The 15,205-nt window shown below is 52.9% G+C and overlaps 1 protein-coding gene across 2 annotated transcripts; it reads right to left on the bottom strand.

The window, feature by feature from the left end:
• Window positions 1-927: 927 nt before the first annotated feature.
• On the bottom strand, window positions 928-12,813 carry YJU2B (YJU2 splicing factor homolog B). Of its 2 annotated transcripts, none has more exons than XM_036879218.2 (10): window positions 12,717-12,813; window positions 9,751-9,967; window positions 8,348-8,401; window positions 7,210-7,292; window positions 6,469-6,524; window positions 5,119-5,179; window positions 4,180-4,322; window positions 3,918-4,090; window positions 1,739-1,877; window positions 928-1,604 (listed from the first exon to the last, which is right to left on the bottom strand). In XM_036879218.2, the coding sequence occupies exons 2-10, from the start codon at window positions 9,751-9,753 to the stop codon at window positions 1,159-1,161; spliced, it is 1,158 nt and encodes a 385-aa protein (XP_036735113.1). In that variant the 5' UTR covers window positions 9,754-9,967; window positions 12,717-12,813; the 3' UTR covers window positions 928-1,158. The 2 variants fall into 2 exon arrangements, with proteins under 2 accessions (XP_036735113.1, XP_036735116.1); XM_036879221.2 differs by having other exon boundaries at window positions 9,751-9,795; window positions 12,717-12,766.
• Between the last annotated feature and the right edge of the window lie 2,392 nt (window positions 12,814-15,205).

The raw sequence follows: 15,205 nt of genomic DNA, 5'->3' as shown, positions 1-15,205 counted from the left end.
CTCCCTGACCTACCCAGGATAGCTACCCCCTCCCCCGGAACGACAAAGGTGGCACCGTTTATAGGGCAACTCCTAGATGCCAGTCCCGTGTTTAGCGTTAGGCTGACTAGAGGAGGGTCATACATAGCACGACCCCCAAACTCCAAATGGGCACCCGCAGATGGCAGAGTTCACCAGCCGGAGCGCTGCTGGTGGCCTCATGCACAGAAAGGCTCTAATTGGGGATTCCAAGAACGGGTTTGTACTGCTGCCCTGAAACCTTCCTATTCCAATGGGAAGCAAAGGCTGGTGGGCTGGGGGCAGCCACTGAGGCCACTACCTCGAGAGAGACAAAACGAATTGCGAATTCAACTGCAACCTCAGCCTCAGGGCCGCGTATTTTATTCATTGCTGTATCCCAGTGGCGAGGACATGCCTGGCAAGCTGCAGGTGTCCTATCAGTATTTGTGAAATGATCTTCCTTTGCTAAAGTTCAGGGAGAAGTGTTAGACAATGTCTCCTGATGGATTTGCCACTGTTTTGGGGCCATTTTCCACTCAGTTTACCAGTTGTCTTCAAAAGAAGCAACATTCCTTTCTCATGAAGGCATTCCCAAGGGCTGGGAGTAATGAACAGCCCACACCTGCGTGTTCCAGCCTGGCCATGTCTGGCAAAGGTCTTGCACCCTGTGTGCCCCCAGCCTGGTCTTCCCTGCATAGTTCCTGCTGCCTGGTCCCCTTTCCACCCTTCATACACAACCTGTGCTGCCTTCTCCAGGAAGTCTGCCCAGATTTCAGGCCAGCCTGAGCCACTACCTGGTCGATGTCATGCTGGATGAGGACCATGCTTGGGGTCACGGCTGCAGACCCAGAATCACCATCATGCTGAGAGGCCTGCCAAACCTGGTTGGGAGCTAGAGTGGGAAAGGACAGTCTCTGGGTAACTGGAGGCAGGGGTAAAGAAGCAGCGCTTTAATGTTGGGATGTCAGGGGTCCTACAAGGCACAAATACCCTCTCCAGGACCAAATAAATAACTCCATCATGGTGGGAAGGCGAGCTCTGGGGATGGGGCAGCATCTGAGCTTTCCAAGGGCTGGTGGGAGAGGGAGGCTGCAGTCTGTGAGGGGTCTCCTGGGTGCGTCTTGGCCTCCAGAGCACATATTCAGCCCCTGGAATGGCTTATTCACTTTCAGAGTCGGAGTAGTCAGCCACGAGGGAGGAGCTGAGGGCGCAGAGGTGGGGCATATCCTCAGACTGGGGCCTGTCCTGAGATCTCTGCTCCTGCCCCTGAGGCTCACTGGTCTTGAGGGTTTCGGCTGTCTCCTGAGAGCAGTCTTGGGGGGATGCAGGCCTGTCCTGGGTGGTCCCATCTGGGTGTGTCTCTCTGGACCTGGGGATCAGGGCTGCACACTGGGGGCTCTCTGAGACCTCCCGGGACCGCCGCCGCACAATGCCCAGGTCCCCCCCAGTGATGGGGGTGCTGGCTGGCGCAGGCCTGTGGTTCTGGGCCAGTTTCTTCAGAACGCTGCTAGCTTTGCTGCTGCTGTGACCAGGTCCTGGGGTGCTGGGGAACCAGGAGCGGCTGCTGATCTCCGTCCGCTTGAGTTTCTGCTTGTCCTCGTACGCTGGGGGCAGGGAGGAAAGGGGAGGAAGGAGGTAGAAGGCTGCCCTCTGCCCTGGCCTGCCAGGGCCCACTTGTGGCTGAAAAACCCCATCTCTCTCCGCCCCGCCCCCTGTCCCCATCGGCCCCCCCACGCACAGTCTAGTGTGTGGAACTTGAGCAGGGCAGCCAGCCTCCGGTCGTCCTCCGTCTCTGGCACCAGAGGGATGGCGAGGCTTGCCTTCGCCTGCAGCGCCTGGTCCCGCTCCTCCTCCTCCTGTATGGCTTTTTTCTTTTCCTGTGTGGGGAAAACACAGCAGGGAGGGATGGTGGGTGTCACAGCTCTGCCTCCTCCCTGCCTGCTGAGTTGGGGGCACCTCTCCAGCTCTGTTTCCTCCTCTCCCGAGTTTGTGCAAGGGCTCCCTCACATAGGGCCTGGGACCCAGAAGTCCCTCGACAAGTAGGAAACACAACTGTCATCAGCATGCATCCTGCTGGTCCTTCACTATTCCATTCCACAAGTACTTAGGGAACACCCATCTTGCGCCAGGCCTTGTTCTAGACACTGGGGACACAGCGAGCAGACAAAGACCCTTGTGCTCATGGAGCTTACATTCTGGTGGGTGAGAAGAGAAAGAATGCCAGGAAGGGGGTAGGGAGTGAGCAAGGGTTTCCATTCACCTTTGAATGTGGTGTGGGGTAGGAAGGAGGGTCAGGCAAGGTCTCTATGAGAAGATCACATCTGAAAAAAGACGCCTGATTGAAGAACTCATGCAGGCATCTGGTAGAAAAGTGTTCTAAGGCAGAGAGAACAGCCAGTGCAAAGACCCTGAGGCAGAAGTGTGCTTCAGGGGTTGACAGACAGCAAGGGAGCCCATGTGGCAGGAAAGAATGAGTGAGGGGAAGAAGGAGTTGGTGGCAAGGGGGAGGCTAGATCATTTGGGCCTGGTGGGCCATGGGGAGGCCTTTGCCTTCTACTTTTAAGTGGGAGCCACGGAGGGTTCTGAGCAGAGGGACCTGAAATGATTCAGGTGTTCACAGCTGCCCCCTGGTGGCTATGGTGGGGGAAGAGACTGGGAGCCTGGAGCTGGAGACCAGGGCCAGACTGTGCTGGTCCAGGCAGGAGATGATGGGTGGAGGTGGTCGGAGCCTGAGAGAATGTGCTAACAGGACATGGGGAGAGGGGAGTTGAGGCCCCTCCAGGTTTTGGGGTGTGGGTGCCTGGAAGGACAGAGATGCTTCAGTTCCTGGGCCAGGTGGGTTAGGGGTTCATGGGGGCTGGTGAGATGTTATGTCTGAGGATCCTTCTCCAGGAGGAGACACTCAGAAAGCAGGGGACACACGTCTCCAGGCCGCAGGCATGGCTGGAGGCACACACTTTCAGTAGCAAATTATCAGTAAGAAGACTAGCATTTTCCTTCTAATAATCACAGATTTAGCAGAAAAAGAGACAGGAGATAGGAGCTGTAGGAAAGAGAGTTCAGAGTCTGGTGGGGTGGCCTGGAATGCTCCTGCCTGGGAGCACAAGACACCCCACTGAGCCAGGGAAGAGGGAGAAGGTTCTCACGTCCTGCAGACTTCCCTGTGCCCTGCGGGGCACCCAAGACAGTGAAAAACCCAATTATATTCTTCTGGCTCTGGACTCTGACTTCCTGGGGTGTAGCTCCACCAAATATTTTTGGCACAGCTTCAGTAGCTACGGTGGTCACTGACTACAACGCCCCCGGGTGTCCCGGAGCGAGGGCCATGCCCCTGAGCCCTCTCCCCGCAGGCCCAGGGTCTTGTCCGAGCGCGTACAAACTGAGCTAGGCGTACTACATTTTATTATGAGCAATGTTCGTTCCTTCCATCAGGCACTGCAGGGATGATTTTGGAAATTACGCTGGGCTGGATTGACGGATCTTTGCATTTCATTTGCGGACAGCTGAATGGGCCCAGGAAACGTGTTAGGAGCTGACCAGGAAGTCAGTGCCTTGCTGGCCCTCTGCCTGCTGCCCACGGTAGGTTTGGGCCTCACGTCAGGCTTGAAGCTCTCTTTCCTTTTGAGAGTCTGCCGAACAGCAAGCCAGGGCTCCCCTGGGGAAGGGGCTCAGGTGCTTAAAAAGAGCCACTGGGCTGGGGGCTGGGGCCGTCCCATGGGCACCCTCAGGTAGGGACATGGTCCCATGTGGCAGATGGGGAAACTGAGGCTCAGAGGGTAAAATGACATGCCTGTAGCTAGGACATGGCGAGGCAGGGCTGGACCTATATCCTCCCTCCTCCCATGATGGGGACTCAAGATGCACCCCCTGCCCCTCTGTGGTCCTGACCCAGGGCAGAGGGCGGGGGCCCTGCTCACCCGGAACCTTTTCCGCAGCATGCTGTTGAGGGCGAAGTCGTCCTTCCAGGCGCTCTGGGCCTCCTGGATGTGGCTGAGGGTGGGGAGGGCCTTCCTGAGCGTGTTCCGGTCAGCCTCACCATGCTCCAGGCGGAACATGGCATCTGTCTCCAGCTTCTGCTTCTTCTCGTGCTCTGCAAGGTGAGAGGGTGGCTGGGCCTTTGGGGCTCCAGCTCGGGTGCCAGCTTGGGGTCAGCCTGAGGGGCCCGCCCACGGCGCTCACCTGTCGTCAGCACCTGCTCATTGTCTGCCATGTCCCAGCGCTCCTCCTTGCGCTGGGCACCACTCACGATCACATAGTCGCAGTTGGCAGGGTCCGTCTGCATCTCGATGTAGTTGACGCAGAGGTGGCATTTCATCCGGAACCTGCAAAGGTGGGGGGTGGAGTCAGGACCCTGCAGCTGCCCCAGGCCCCACTGTGACCCCTGCCTGCTTCCATCCATCCACATGCGTGGCCATTCAATAGGTGTTCACTGGGCGCCTGCTCCATGTCTGGGGGTCCGGCCATGGGCGAGACCGACACAGACCCATCACCAGAGAACAGACCTACTGTCTGGAGTTGGTTCATTCTCAACAAACCCTCCCAAGCTAGGCTGCTCTGTGGCAGGGCTGGGCGCCAGCAGCTGGGGGCGCAGCAGGAAAGCAAGCCAACCTGCTCTCCAAACAGCTGATGCTTCAGTGGTGGCCACGTGGGCAGCGAGGGCACAAGCAACGTGAGTGTCAGGCAAGGAGCACTGCTTTAGAAAAGGTCTGAGAGACAGTGTTGGAGCAGAACCCCAACACTGGGTGTCTGGGGAAGTGTTCCCCAAGGAGGGCCCCTTCCCGGGGTATGCAAGGGGCAGTAAGGAGACCCTGTGGCTGGAGCAGAGGGAGCCAGGGAGACAGCGGAGAGGAGGGCAGGGAGGGGCAGGGCAGAGCAGCAGGGCCTTGTGGGTCATGGGGAGGATGCGGGCTTTTACTCTGAGGAAGGTGGGAGCCATGGACGGGTCTAGGCAGAGGGATGTGCCCTGATTGACAGACCAGGATGGTTTTCTAGACACATCCTCAAGGAACTGCCATCAGGAAGAAGGTGCCAGCTGCCCTCCTGCTCACACTCCTCTTAGCCCCTTCCCGCTGCAGCCACCCTGTGCATCCCTCTGAGATCCCTCCAGGCTACGTTCACCTGTAAATCGGGGTTGTGTAGTAATTGCCAACCTTCTTCTTTTCTGCGTTGTAACGAACACCTGGAATGAGAGGGAGAGAACAGAGGCTGGTGGTCAGGCTGTGCCCAGCGTCTTTTCCCTGGGCTGGGGGTGGACAGGTGGTACTCTGCTTCCCTGCAGGGGAGACGCCTCAGGACACTGAAATTCAAGGTAGGAAAGAGTGGTGCCTGGGCCACACATGTGACAGGTGCTCAAGTCACAGAGGGGAGGAGTGGGAACGGGAGGGTTCCAGGTTGGAATCCTGGCTCTACCACCTACTAGTTGCATGACATTAAGCCAGCTGCCTCTGTCCTCTGGGCCTCAGTTTCCCCAGCTATTGAACAGGGTGGCTATAAGGTCTACCACACAGGCTGTTGTGAGAACCACAGGAGCTGATAATACACACGCGTCCCTCAGCGCAGGGCCTGGTGCTCAGCTTTCAAGGGTTGGGTTTTTCGATTTTTTTCTTTTTCTTGTTTGCTGGTTAGATAATATATATAGCTTTCCTTTCCTAGGTGGTTGCTTTGGTCCAGGGCCCTGAGGGGGACCCACATGTGGTGTCAGGCTGAGCCCCACTTTTTGTCTCTGGAGCACCTGGTGGCCTGTGGGGCAGACACTGGTGGCTGGGTCTGATCGGGGGAACATGTTGGGGGTTCCCTCATCCTCCTCAGCAGTGGGGTGACCCGGCCCCTTCTTCCTGCACCTCCGCAGCCCCTGTGAGGGGGGCCAGACCCTCCTGCCAAGAGCCACCAGCTCCTGCTGACAGAGTGAGACACTCTGCTGGGCCAGGAACTGCAAGCAGTGCTGAGGATCTCCACATTACAGAGAAGGAAACGGAAGCTGGGAGGGTCAAGTCACAGCGTCTGTGCAGGGCCAAGGGCCCACGCATGTCTGCCCTCCTCTGCACCCGCAGCACTGACGACGGTCCCGATGCTAAAGGTCACAGCACGGGCAGTGGCACTCTGGGTTTAGGAGCTCCCGCACGAGCCGTGTGCTACACGTTCCAGGCCACACAGGGGGACACTCCTACCATCTGAATTTTACGAGTGGGTAAACAGGCACACAGGGCCTCAATCTCTCGACAAGGGTCAGCCAGCTAGGGAGTGGCAGAGACAGGACTTGAATCCACAGCCAGGCCTCCTCACTGCTCTGCAAGGAGGCGTCCATAGCCTGCCAGTCACCTGGATGCCTGTCTTCTCTCCAGCTCCTCGCTGGGCACCCCCTGGGTGAGTTAGCCTCTTACAGTAACAGCAGTTAAGAGGCTCCCATCTGCGGGACTGAGTAGCCGGGGTGGGGTGAGCTGGGGAGCACAGGGGCAGGTGCAAGCTCACCCATGCCGATGTGGTTCTTGCAGCCGTCGCACCAGATGTTATACGGCATCTCAAACCTGCACAGACAGAAAGTGGCTTATTTGCACCTGTCCACTCAGTCTCTCCCTGGTCCCCATGTCCACAATGCCAGCTGCAGTCACACTGCAAAGGGCATACATGTGGGGAGGATAAAAGATGGTGGTCATTCCTACAGCCAGGCCCGTCCTGCCATGCTGCTCTCCTGCCAGCTGACCTCAAGCTGCAGAGGGGAGGAGGTGAGAGTCACCATGGCATGCTGCTGCCTTTCATGCCTCGCCAAGAAGCTAAATGCACCTCAGAGTAGTGGCCTTGGACTCAAGAGGCTGTGCATGCCTGCACTTGTGCTCTTTTGGAGCCTGGACATGGACATGTGAACACGCTCAGGCTAGCTGGCTGGAGGACGAGAGACATGTGGAACAGAGCACAGTTGTACCAGCCAGTCCCCAGCCAGGTGATCCCTGGGTCACCTGAGAAAGCCCAGCCCAGCCCAGTCAGCCAAGCCCAGCTAAGGCCACCAGAGCATTCAGTTGAGCCAGACTGAGCAACACATAATACATGATTATCGTTTTGTTACACGGCAACAGCTGACTGATACAGTGACTTGCTGCTTTATGGAATGAAGACCCTGAATGCTGGGCAAAATCAGGGGGCAATGAATTCTCCTTGATATTGATGCCAGGTGACACAAGGGGCAGGGGTCCTTAGGTGATGCCAGGGCCTTACCTGATGATGAGGATGCCCTGTGACAGCTTCCGAGCCCGCTCCCGCAGCGGGTGGCTGTTGTGGTATCGGTTAAGTGAGCCATGCTGTGGGGAAAAGATGAGCAGCAGATTAGCACTGCTGAGCTGTGGGGCTCATGCTCTCTCTTATGAGGCCAAGAGAAGCCCCTTTCTTATGCCCTGCGTGCGTATTAACAACAAAACGGAAGGCACTGAGGACTTGGTGAGTGAAGCAGGTGAGGCTGGAATCAGGAATCCAAGTTAGAATCTTTCCTCCCCATTTAGGAGCTGAAAAAGCTGTGTGACCCTTGGCGGAGGGGTGACCTACCCTTCTGCCTTCTGAGCCTTGGTTTCTTCTGTCAAATGTGGACAATGATTGTAAAAGCCTCTGGGTATTGGGAGGATTAGGGGAAATCACGATACTGGTTGATGTTTATTGAGTATTTTAATCCCTCGATGATTCTGTGGGGTCACTTTATCTCCCCCCTTGCGACAAGCAGTGGTATAAAGAGGCTTAGTCACAGGGACCTGTGAGGAGCACCGAGCAGGGATGGACTGGCAGGTTCACAGGCCCTCACTGAGCACCTGCAAGGGGGCCACAGAGTGAACTAGATGGACGAATGTCCCTGCCACCAGGGAGTGGATATCCGAGAGGGGCAGATAGACAACACCCAAATAAATGGATGATACATCAGGGAGTTATAAGGGCCACACGAGAAATAAAGCTGGGCGGTGTGATTGAGAATGAAGACGGTGGTCAAGGTGGCGCTCTGTGAGAACAGCCCCAAGGGAAGGGACGGAACCTTGTCAAAAGGAGGAAAAGATTCCAGGCAAGAGGAATAAAGAGGAGGTCAGATGGGCTGGAGCTGGGAGAGCAAGGGGATCTGACCCACAGCCAGCGTGAGCGCCCTGATCCTGACATCTGCAGGAAACGTGCCAAGCTGGGCACAGAGTGCAAGGTCACTGAGGAAGCCATGTTTACCAGCGGGAGAGAAGACTGCCCTGAGGCTCACGTGACCAGCGTGAGGCAGCGAGACCTCGGGGGTCGTCCACCCTGCTGCAGCTGAGGCTCCAGCTCCAGTGGCCCCTGGCCTATGGGGTCTCTGCTACTGTGGGAATGGAGACACGAGCCTACCCCTTACCTTTTCGGGATTAAAATCCGGAGGGTAGTACTTGTTCACACCTTTCCTTTCACCCTAGAAAGCAAAAGAGAGACGTGACTCAGAGGGTCCCACAGGAGACTTGCTCATGCAGCCTGACAGGGTGGGACCTGGGTGAGGGAGGCAAAGGACACTATGTAGAGGAGAACGAGGCTCCAGGTCTGAGAAAAACCCGCTGTTGTCACTGTGGAAAACTCCAGGAGGGTCAGATTCCCTGAGAGCAATGGCTTTCACAGCTCTCTGGGGGACCGTGGCTTACAGCAAGACGTATTTAATGCTGCAGTCATGCAAACACACACGGGATACAGCTGAAGCACAGGTTTCCTGAGAGAACCTGTACCCTGGCTGCAGGAGTCCCTCTTTTGAAATGCTGGCAGGCACCCGCTAAAGTGGCCTAATGACCCACCAAGCAGTGGGTTTCAAACTTAGCTGCAAGTTACAACGACCTGGGGAGTTTCTAAAGTACTGATGCCTTGGTTCCACCCCCAGGGGTTCTCCTGACAAGGACCTGTTCTGGGTGTGGTGTTCAGACACTGAGCTTTTTTTTTTTTTAATTTTGGTATCATTAATCTACAATTACATGAAGAACATTATATTTACCAGGCTCCTGCCTTCACCAAGCCCCCCCCCTCGACATACCCCTTCACAGTCACTGTCCATCTGTCGGACACTGAGCTTTTAAAAAGCAACCCGGAAAACGTGTTAAGAGAAATCCTTGTGCATGCATTCCTAGCAGCACTATTCACAACAGCCAAAGTGCAGAAACCAGCCAAATGGTCATTAATGGAAGGATGACTAAACCAAAGGTGGTCCATCCACACAATGGAATATTATTCAGCCATAAAAAGGAATGGAGTTCTGATTCATACTACAACACAGATGAACCTTGAAAACACTATGTTAAGTAAAAGAAGCCAGATACAAAAAGGACACGTTTATGTGAAATGTCCAGAACAGGGAGGACACTGGTGGTTGCCAGGGGCTGGGGGTGTGTGGACAGGGACTGTCAGCTAATAGAGATCCAGTCTCTTTTTGGGGTGATAGAAATGTTCTGGAACTAGACAGAGGTACTGGTGTACAACATTGTGTATGTACTGTCATTGAATTATACACTTTAAAATGGTAAATTTTGTTATGTGACTCCCACCTCATTAAAAATTTTTTTAAAAAGATAGAAAAAAAGGGAAAAAGCTTCCCGGGTGATTTGAGTACACAGCAAAGATTGGACACCACTGCAACAAAAGATCGTTGAGTACAGAGTCTGGAAACACCTTCTTAGAGCTCGAGGAGGGGTGGAGGGGACTTTTGGGAGAGGGAAGGGGCTGATTTGGTGGCTCGATAAAAACCAGAAGAGAAACCCAGTGAGCACAAACATGTCTGCTTACCATACTGGCAGATGCCTACTGGTCCTCGCCCTTGGCACAGGCAATCTGAAATAATGATGACACCAAATGTGTGGTGTCAACCCACTGCCCAGGCCCACCCTTCTGGGGATCCTGGCAGAGGGTGGGAGGCTTCCCTGGGAAGACGCCTGGAGTTGTATGCGGCGGCGGCAGCTCTGACAGTCCTCTCTGCAGGTGTAGGAGGCATCCAGAGTGGGGTCTGTTTAGAAAGAGTGTCCTGTCCGCTCTCCATCCAACCTATGTGTCACAGCTGACACTTCTCACCCCTCCACAGTCCCCATCCCCCTGGCCTGGACCAGTGCATTGCCTCCTTCCTGGACTTCTGGCTCTACCCTTTACTCCCATGGTCTGTTCTCACAGGGGCCAGAGGAGCTCTTAAAAATATATATCTGAAGTATATTCTCCTTCTTAAACCCTTCAGTGATGCCCATCACCTTGAGAATCAAGTTAAACCCCTTCCCATGGCCCATCGGGCTCCCGCCTGCCTCTTCAAGCCTACCTGTTCCCCTTCTCCTGCGTGCTCGCACTGTTCCAGTCATACTGGCCTCCTGCCTGCCTTCAGGGGTACAGGCCAACTGCCTTGAAAGCCCTCACCAGCTGTCTGTTCTTCGTCAGAGGACTTGTCTGGACCACCTGGTCTAAAGTCACTTCTTCCCTGGATTTCCTATCACATCACCCTGTGTCAGTTCCCTTGTCTACAGACTGTCTCCCTGGCCAGGTCACAGCATGCTCTATGGGATAAACGCTGGTGAATGAACCGCTGCAAATTGATGGATGTTCCATAGGATCAGTGCAGGTGACACGGGTTCTCAGGTGCAGGGTTCCTTACACTGGGGGGTGGGGAGGCCGCTTCCCCCTGCGTCTTGGGAGGACAAACTTCTAGGTCAACTAAAAAGCTCTATGTGACACTAAAGAGGTACACTGTGAGAGACTGAAGTGTATTCAAGGATGAGGATTGGCAAATTTTCCCCATCAAGGGCCAGAGTAAATATTTCTGGCTTTGCGGGCCAGACTCTGTCCCAATGACACAACTCTGCCGTCTCTGCGAGAAAGCAGCTGTAGCCAATATGTAAATGATGGGTGTGGCTGCATCCATCAAAACTTTATTCATGGTCCCTGAAATCTGGATTTCACATGATTGTTATCTGTCATAAAACATTCTCCTTTTGATTTTTTTTCCCAACCATTTAGGAGTTCAAACTATTTTTAGCTGGCAGGTTGTACAAAATCAGACAGTGGCCTGGCTTTGGCCAGTGGGTGTAGTTTATCAGCTCCTGGGGCTACAGTAAGGAATTCTCAAATTGTTCCTACCACCTTAGCTGTGCACTCTAATGGTTACTGTGTGCCTAATGGCACTGTGCTAAGTCTGACGCCATTGCTTCTTTTACTGTTTTTTTACTGTATCTTCAGTTTATGAATGAGGACATGGGGGCTTAAGTAACTTACCCAGGGTCAGAAGCTGACCAAAGGCAGAGCCAGGGTGCACAGCCTAGATGTAAACTATCTTGCCATCACCCTGAACTCCCTCAACCTCTGATCCTCCATATGTAAAGAGTGCCCCTGGACCAGATTTCCCAAGGCTGCTTCAGACTTAAAAATGCGTTTGCCAACAAAATAGTTAAGTGCCCACCCAGGCTTGGGGGTCATAGTTCCCCAGGCTTGAATCCCAGCTCCACTCCTCACTAGTTGGGGGACCTCAGCCAGTGTCTGAGCTTCCCTGATACATATTTCTATATTTCTTCACCTGTAAAGAGCGAGGGAGGATGTAAGAATTTGTTCGTTATGCATCAGAAGATTGGAGACTGACGAAAATTAGGCTTGGGGTGGATTAATGATTGTGCATTGAGTATTGACCCCCCATACAGAAATTTATTGTGGTTAACAACTATTTGATCAATAAATATGAGATGCCCTCACAAAAAAAAAAATATATATATATATATATATATATATATATATATAAACACACTTCCAATTGTAAAATAAATAAGTAACCGGGATGTAATGTATAGCATAAGGAATATAGTCAAAATATTGTAACAACTTGGTATGGTGATACCTGGTACCTAGAATTATGTATATAAATGTTGAATCACTGTGTTGTACACCTGAAACTAATGTAATGCAATACTGTTGTCAACTACCCTTCAATAAAAAAAAAAAAAAAAAAAAAGAGCGAGGGAGGGTGACAGGACTGATTTTCTGGAGTTGCTATGAATGAAATGACTGGGAGGTGCTTGCAGAGAGGAATTATTCCGTGTATGGGAGCTGGGTATCTTAGGATAGTTTTACCACCCCAGTGAATGACAAGGTAGGACGGTACGACGGGTGGATGTATAAAAACCGCTGGTCCATGGTGTCAAGAGTAATTGTAAACCCCATTGGTTCTGGGCATACTGCTTTGACTGGGATACTAACTCTGCTGCTCCTTAGCAGCTTGACTATAGGCAAATAGCTTCTCTCTCTGAGCCTCAGTTTTCTCATCTGTAAAAGGGGGTTTATAAAAGTATCAACCTCATCAGGTTGCTATCAAGATTCAGTGAGTTAAATGAAGCACTTAGAACAGCGCCTGACGCCGAGTTAAACGCTGGTAGGTAGTTTTAATCATTTCTGATGCCAAACGGTTTTACAAGCTTCATTTTACAAAATCTTCACCACGACTCAGAAAGGTAGGGGCTAACTGGTTCCATTTTCCAGATGAAGAAAACTCAAGGCTCCTTCAAGCATGACTGGGCCTCCAGTCAGGGCTGGGGTCGCGACCAGGGCCCGGGGTGTGGGTCAGGGGTCAGCAGTTGCTATTTGAGGCGGCTTCGGACACCCGGCCCAGGACTACCGAGCCCCGCGATCCCCGCACTACTTGTCTTCGTTAGGAAGCTCCGAGGTCGTGTGAAGAAGCCGCCGTACCACCGACCCTACCCCGACCGCCCCTCAAGCCTGCCCCCACTTACCTGCCCTCCTTCAGACGTTACGCCACGCCTGTGCCCGGAAGTAAGCGCTGGGCGCGCAGGGAGGCGTGGCGCACTTGCCGGCGCGAGGCGGGGCGAAGCAGCAGCGCCGTGCTGATTGGTTTAGTGTCCGAAAACGCGAAACGTTCTTTGTCGTGGAGTGGGCCAATCTGGGCCTGCCCTTCATGATGCCCCACCCTCTTCCCCGCCCACTTTCCCCGGCCCAATCCGAGGCCCGCCTTCCTGGGAGCGCCGGCTCGCTAAGCCCTAGGCCGGGAGTCTGCAAACTGCGGCTAGCGGGCTAAATCAGACAAGCTTCATGCTTTGGACCGGCTAGAGAACTAAGATTTATTTTTCCATTTGTAAATGTTTGGAAGGAAAAATCAAAAGACTAACATCTGATGGCTTGTGAAAATAATATGAAGTTCAAATTTTAATGCGCATAAATAAAATTGCATCGGAGTACAGCCATGCCCATTCATTTACCTATTTGCCTGTGGCTGCTTTCCCACTACACTATCAGAGCTGAATAGTAGCAACAGAACATTTAGAGCACAAAACCTAGAAAATTTACTATCGGGCTCTTTACAGAAGAAGCGTGCAAGTCTTTGCCTTAGATCTTTCAGACCAGCCTGAATGTGCCTCTGCACAGGGAAGCGGCTTTTGAATTTTATTATATACCTTGTAAGGCCCAACAGAATCCCATCAATTTGTTCATTTGGTCATTCAACAGCCTTTTATTAGGTGCCTGCTGTATGCCAGGCTATGGAGATTCAGAGAGCAAAGATTTGCTGAGGCAGACAGTTCAAATGGCAACTTATCAATGACAGTGTGAGAAGTGATGACCGTTCTGTATCATTTGGTGCCAGGTCCTGTTCCAAAGCCCTAGCAAATCGTTTCTCATGTACATGGTGTTACCTGCTGAGCACTCTTAATTCTCCAGATATCATTCACCAGTGTGCACTACACACTTACACGTATCACCTCAGGGAATGCTGCTTCTAGGGGACGAGTATCCTTTTTACAGATGAAGAGACAGGCCCAGAGAGGTTAAGTAACTGGCCTGAGGTCACACAGCTAGTGCGGGGGGGAGGTGGGGGAAGATTTGACTTCCATCTGCTGATACTAAACCTTGTTCCATTAACTTCTGAGCTATACTGCTTTGGGTTGTATGTTAAACATGAGGATTATAATAACCCAGAGGCATCTTTACCGAGGGTGGGTATTTGGGAGTGGCCAGGAGTGAGGCTATAAAGGGTGACCTGGGGGCTGATTGAGGAGGAATTAACACCTGTAATCTTGCTTGCTACATGTGGATTTTGCCTGAGTCCTCGTCCTGCACCTGATGGAAGAAAGTGACTGAGAAGCCACAAAATGCCGCCTTATGATTACTATTTAGGGGAGGGGAGGTCTGACCCTTGGCTTTCAAAGGACATGTAGAACCTATTACATACTGGGCAGGAAGTGGGACCCACACATCAGCCTGAGAGATGAAGAGACTGTTCTGTAAAGATGTCAAGTGCAGGTCAGTTCCTGGGGGGGCCAAGGGAACCGACTTAGGGAGAAGAGGGCAATTAGCTAGTCTGGGCAGGGTGGCAGGAAGTGATCTAGATTCTAGTTCTGGGGACCCTGAGCAAGTCACCTCATCTCTGTTTGTTTCTCCTTGAAGTGAGATATCTTGGCTCTGCCCATGGGAACAGATGCAAGAAATGCCTACAAATGTATTTGTAAAATATCTGAATAAGAAAAGAGAAACCAGTGGGCTGGGAAGGGTATTCCAGCATCATGGTGCAGCTTTTGGGGACAAGAGCAGAATGGCTGAAGGGAAGGCGGGCTCTAAGCATCAGGAAGTTCTTTACATAAAGCCAAAGCCTGCTTTCCTGTTATTGGTACCCATTGCCCCTGTTTCTGACTTAAAGGGCCACAGAGGACTGACCCCCCTTCCACATGCCAGCCCTTCAGTTCCCCGGTACCTCTAAAGTCTGTGTTTTGAGCCAGCTCCATCTGGCTTCATCCCACCAATCACCACGCAGAGCTCAGAAAGCAGGCCCACCGATTAGACATTTTGTATTTGATCTGTGACTGTGATAAAAAACATTTGGGGTGCCTGCCCAGCCCCTATGCCTCCCTTGGTGTGAGAACATCCAGCCACCAGAGGGCGCTGCAGCACTTGTGCTTAGCAGCCCTATCCCCTGGCCATGGCTGATTGGGTCAGGAGAATAGACTGAACCCAGGGTGTGCCGGTCGGGATTGCTCCTGCAAATTTGGAATTGGGATCCCAAAACGCACAGGAATCTGCTTGCAGCCTGGCCTGAGAACATGGAACTTTGGAGCTTAGTGGGAAATCATTAGCCATATTCAGAGGAAAGCTGGGATAAGTAACCATATGCTGAGAAAGAGAGAAGGAGGGACAGAAGGAGGCTGTATGAATGAATTGGTGTTTATGGAAGTCTAAATGAGAAGTACTTTTAACTTGGGGTCTTCTGCATTGA

Source organism: Manis pentadactyla, chromosome 12 (genome assembly GCF_030020395.1).
Source record: "Manis pentadactyla isolate mManPen7 chromosome 12, mManPen7.hap1, whole genome shotgun sequence".
In the NCBI taxonomy this organism is placed as follows: domain Eukaryota; kingdom Metazoa; phylum Chordata; class Mammalia; order Pholidota; family Manidae; genus Manis; species Manis pentadactyla.
This window is presented reverse-complemented; position numbering and strand designations above follow the sequence as displayed.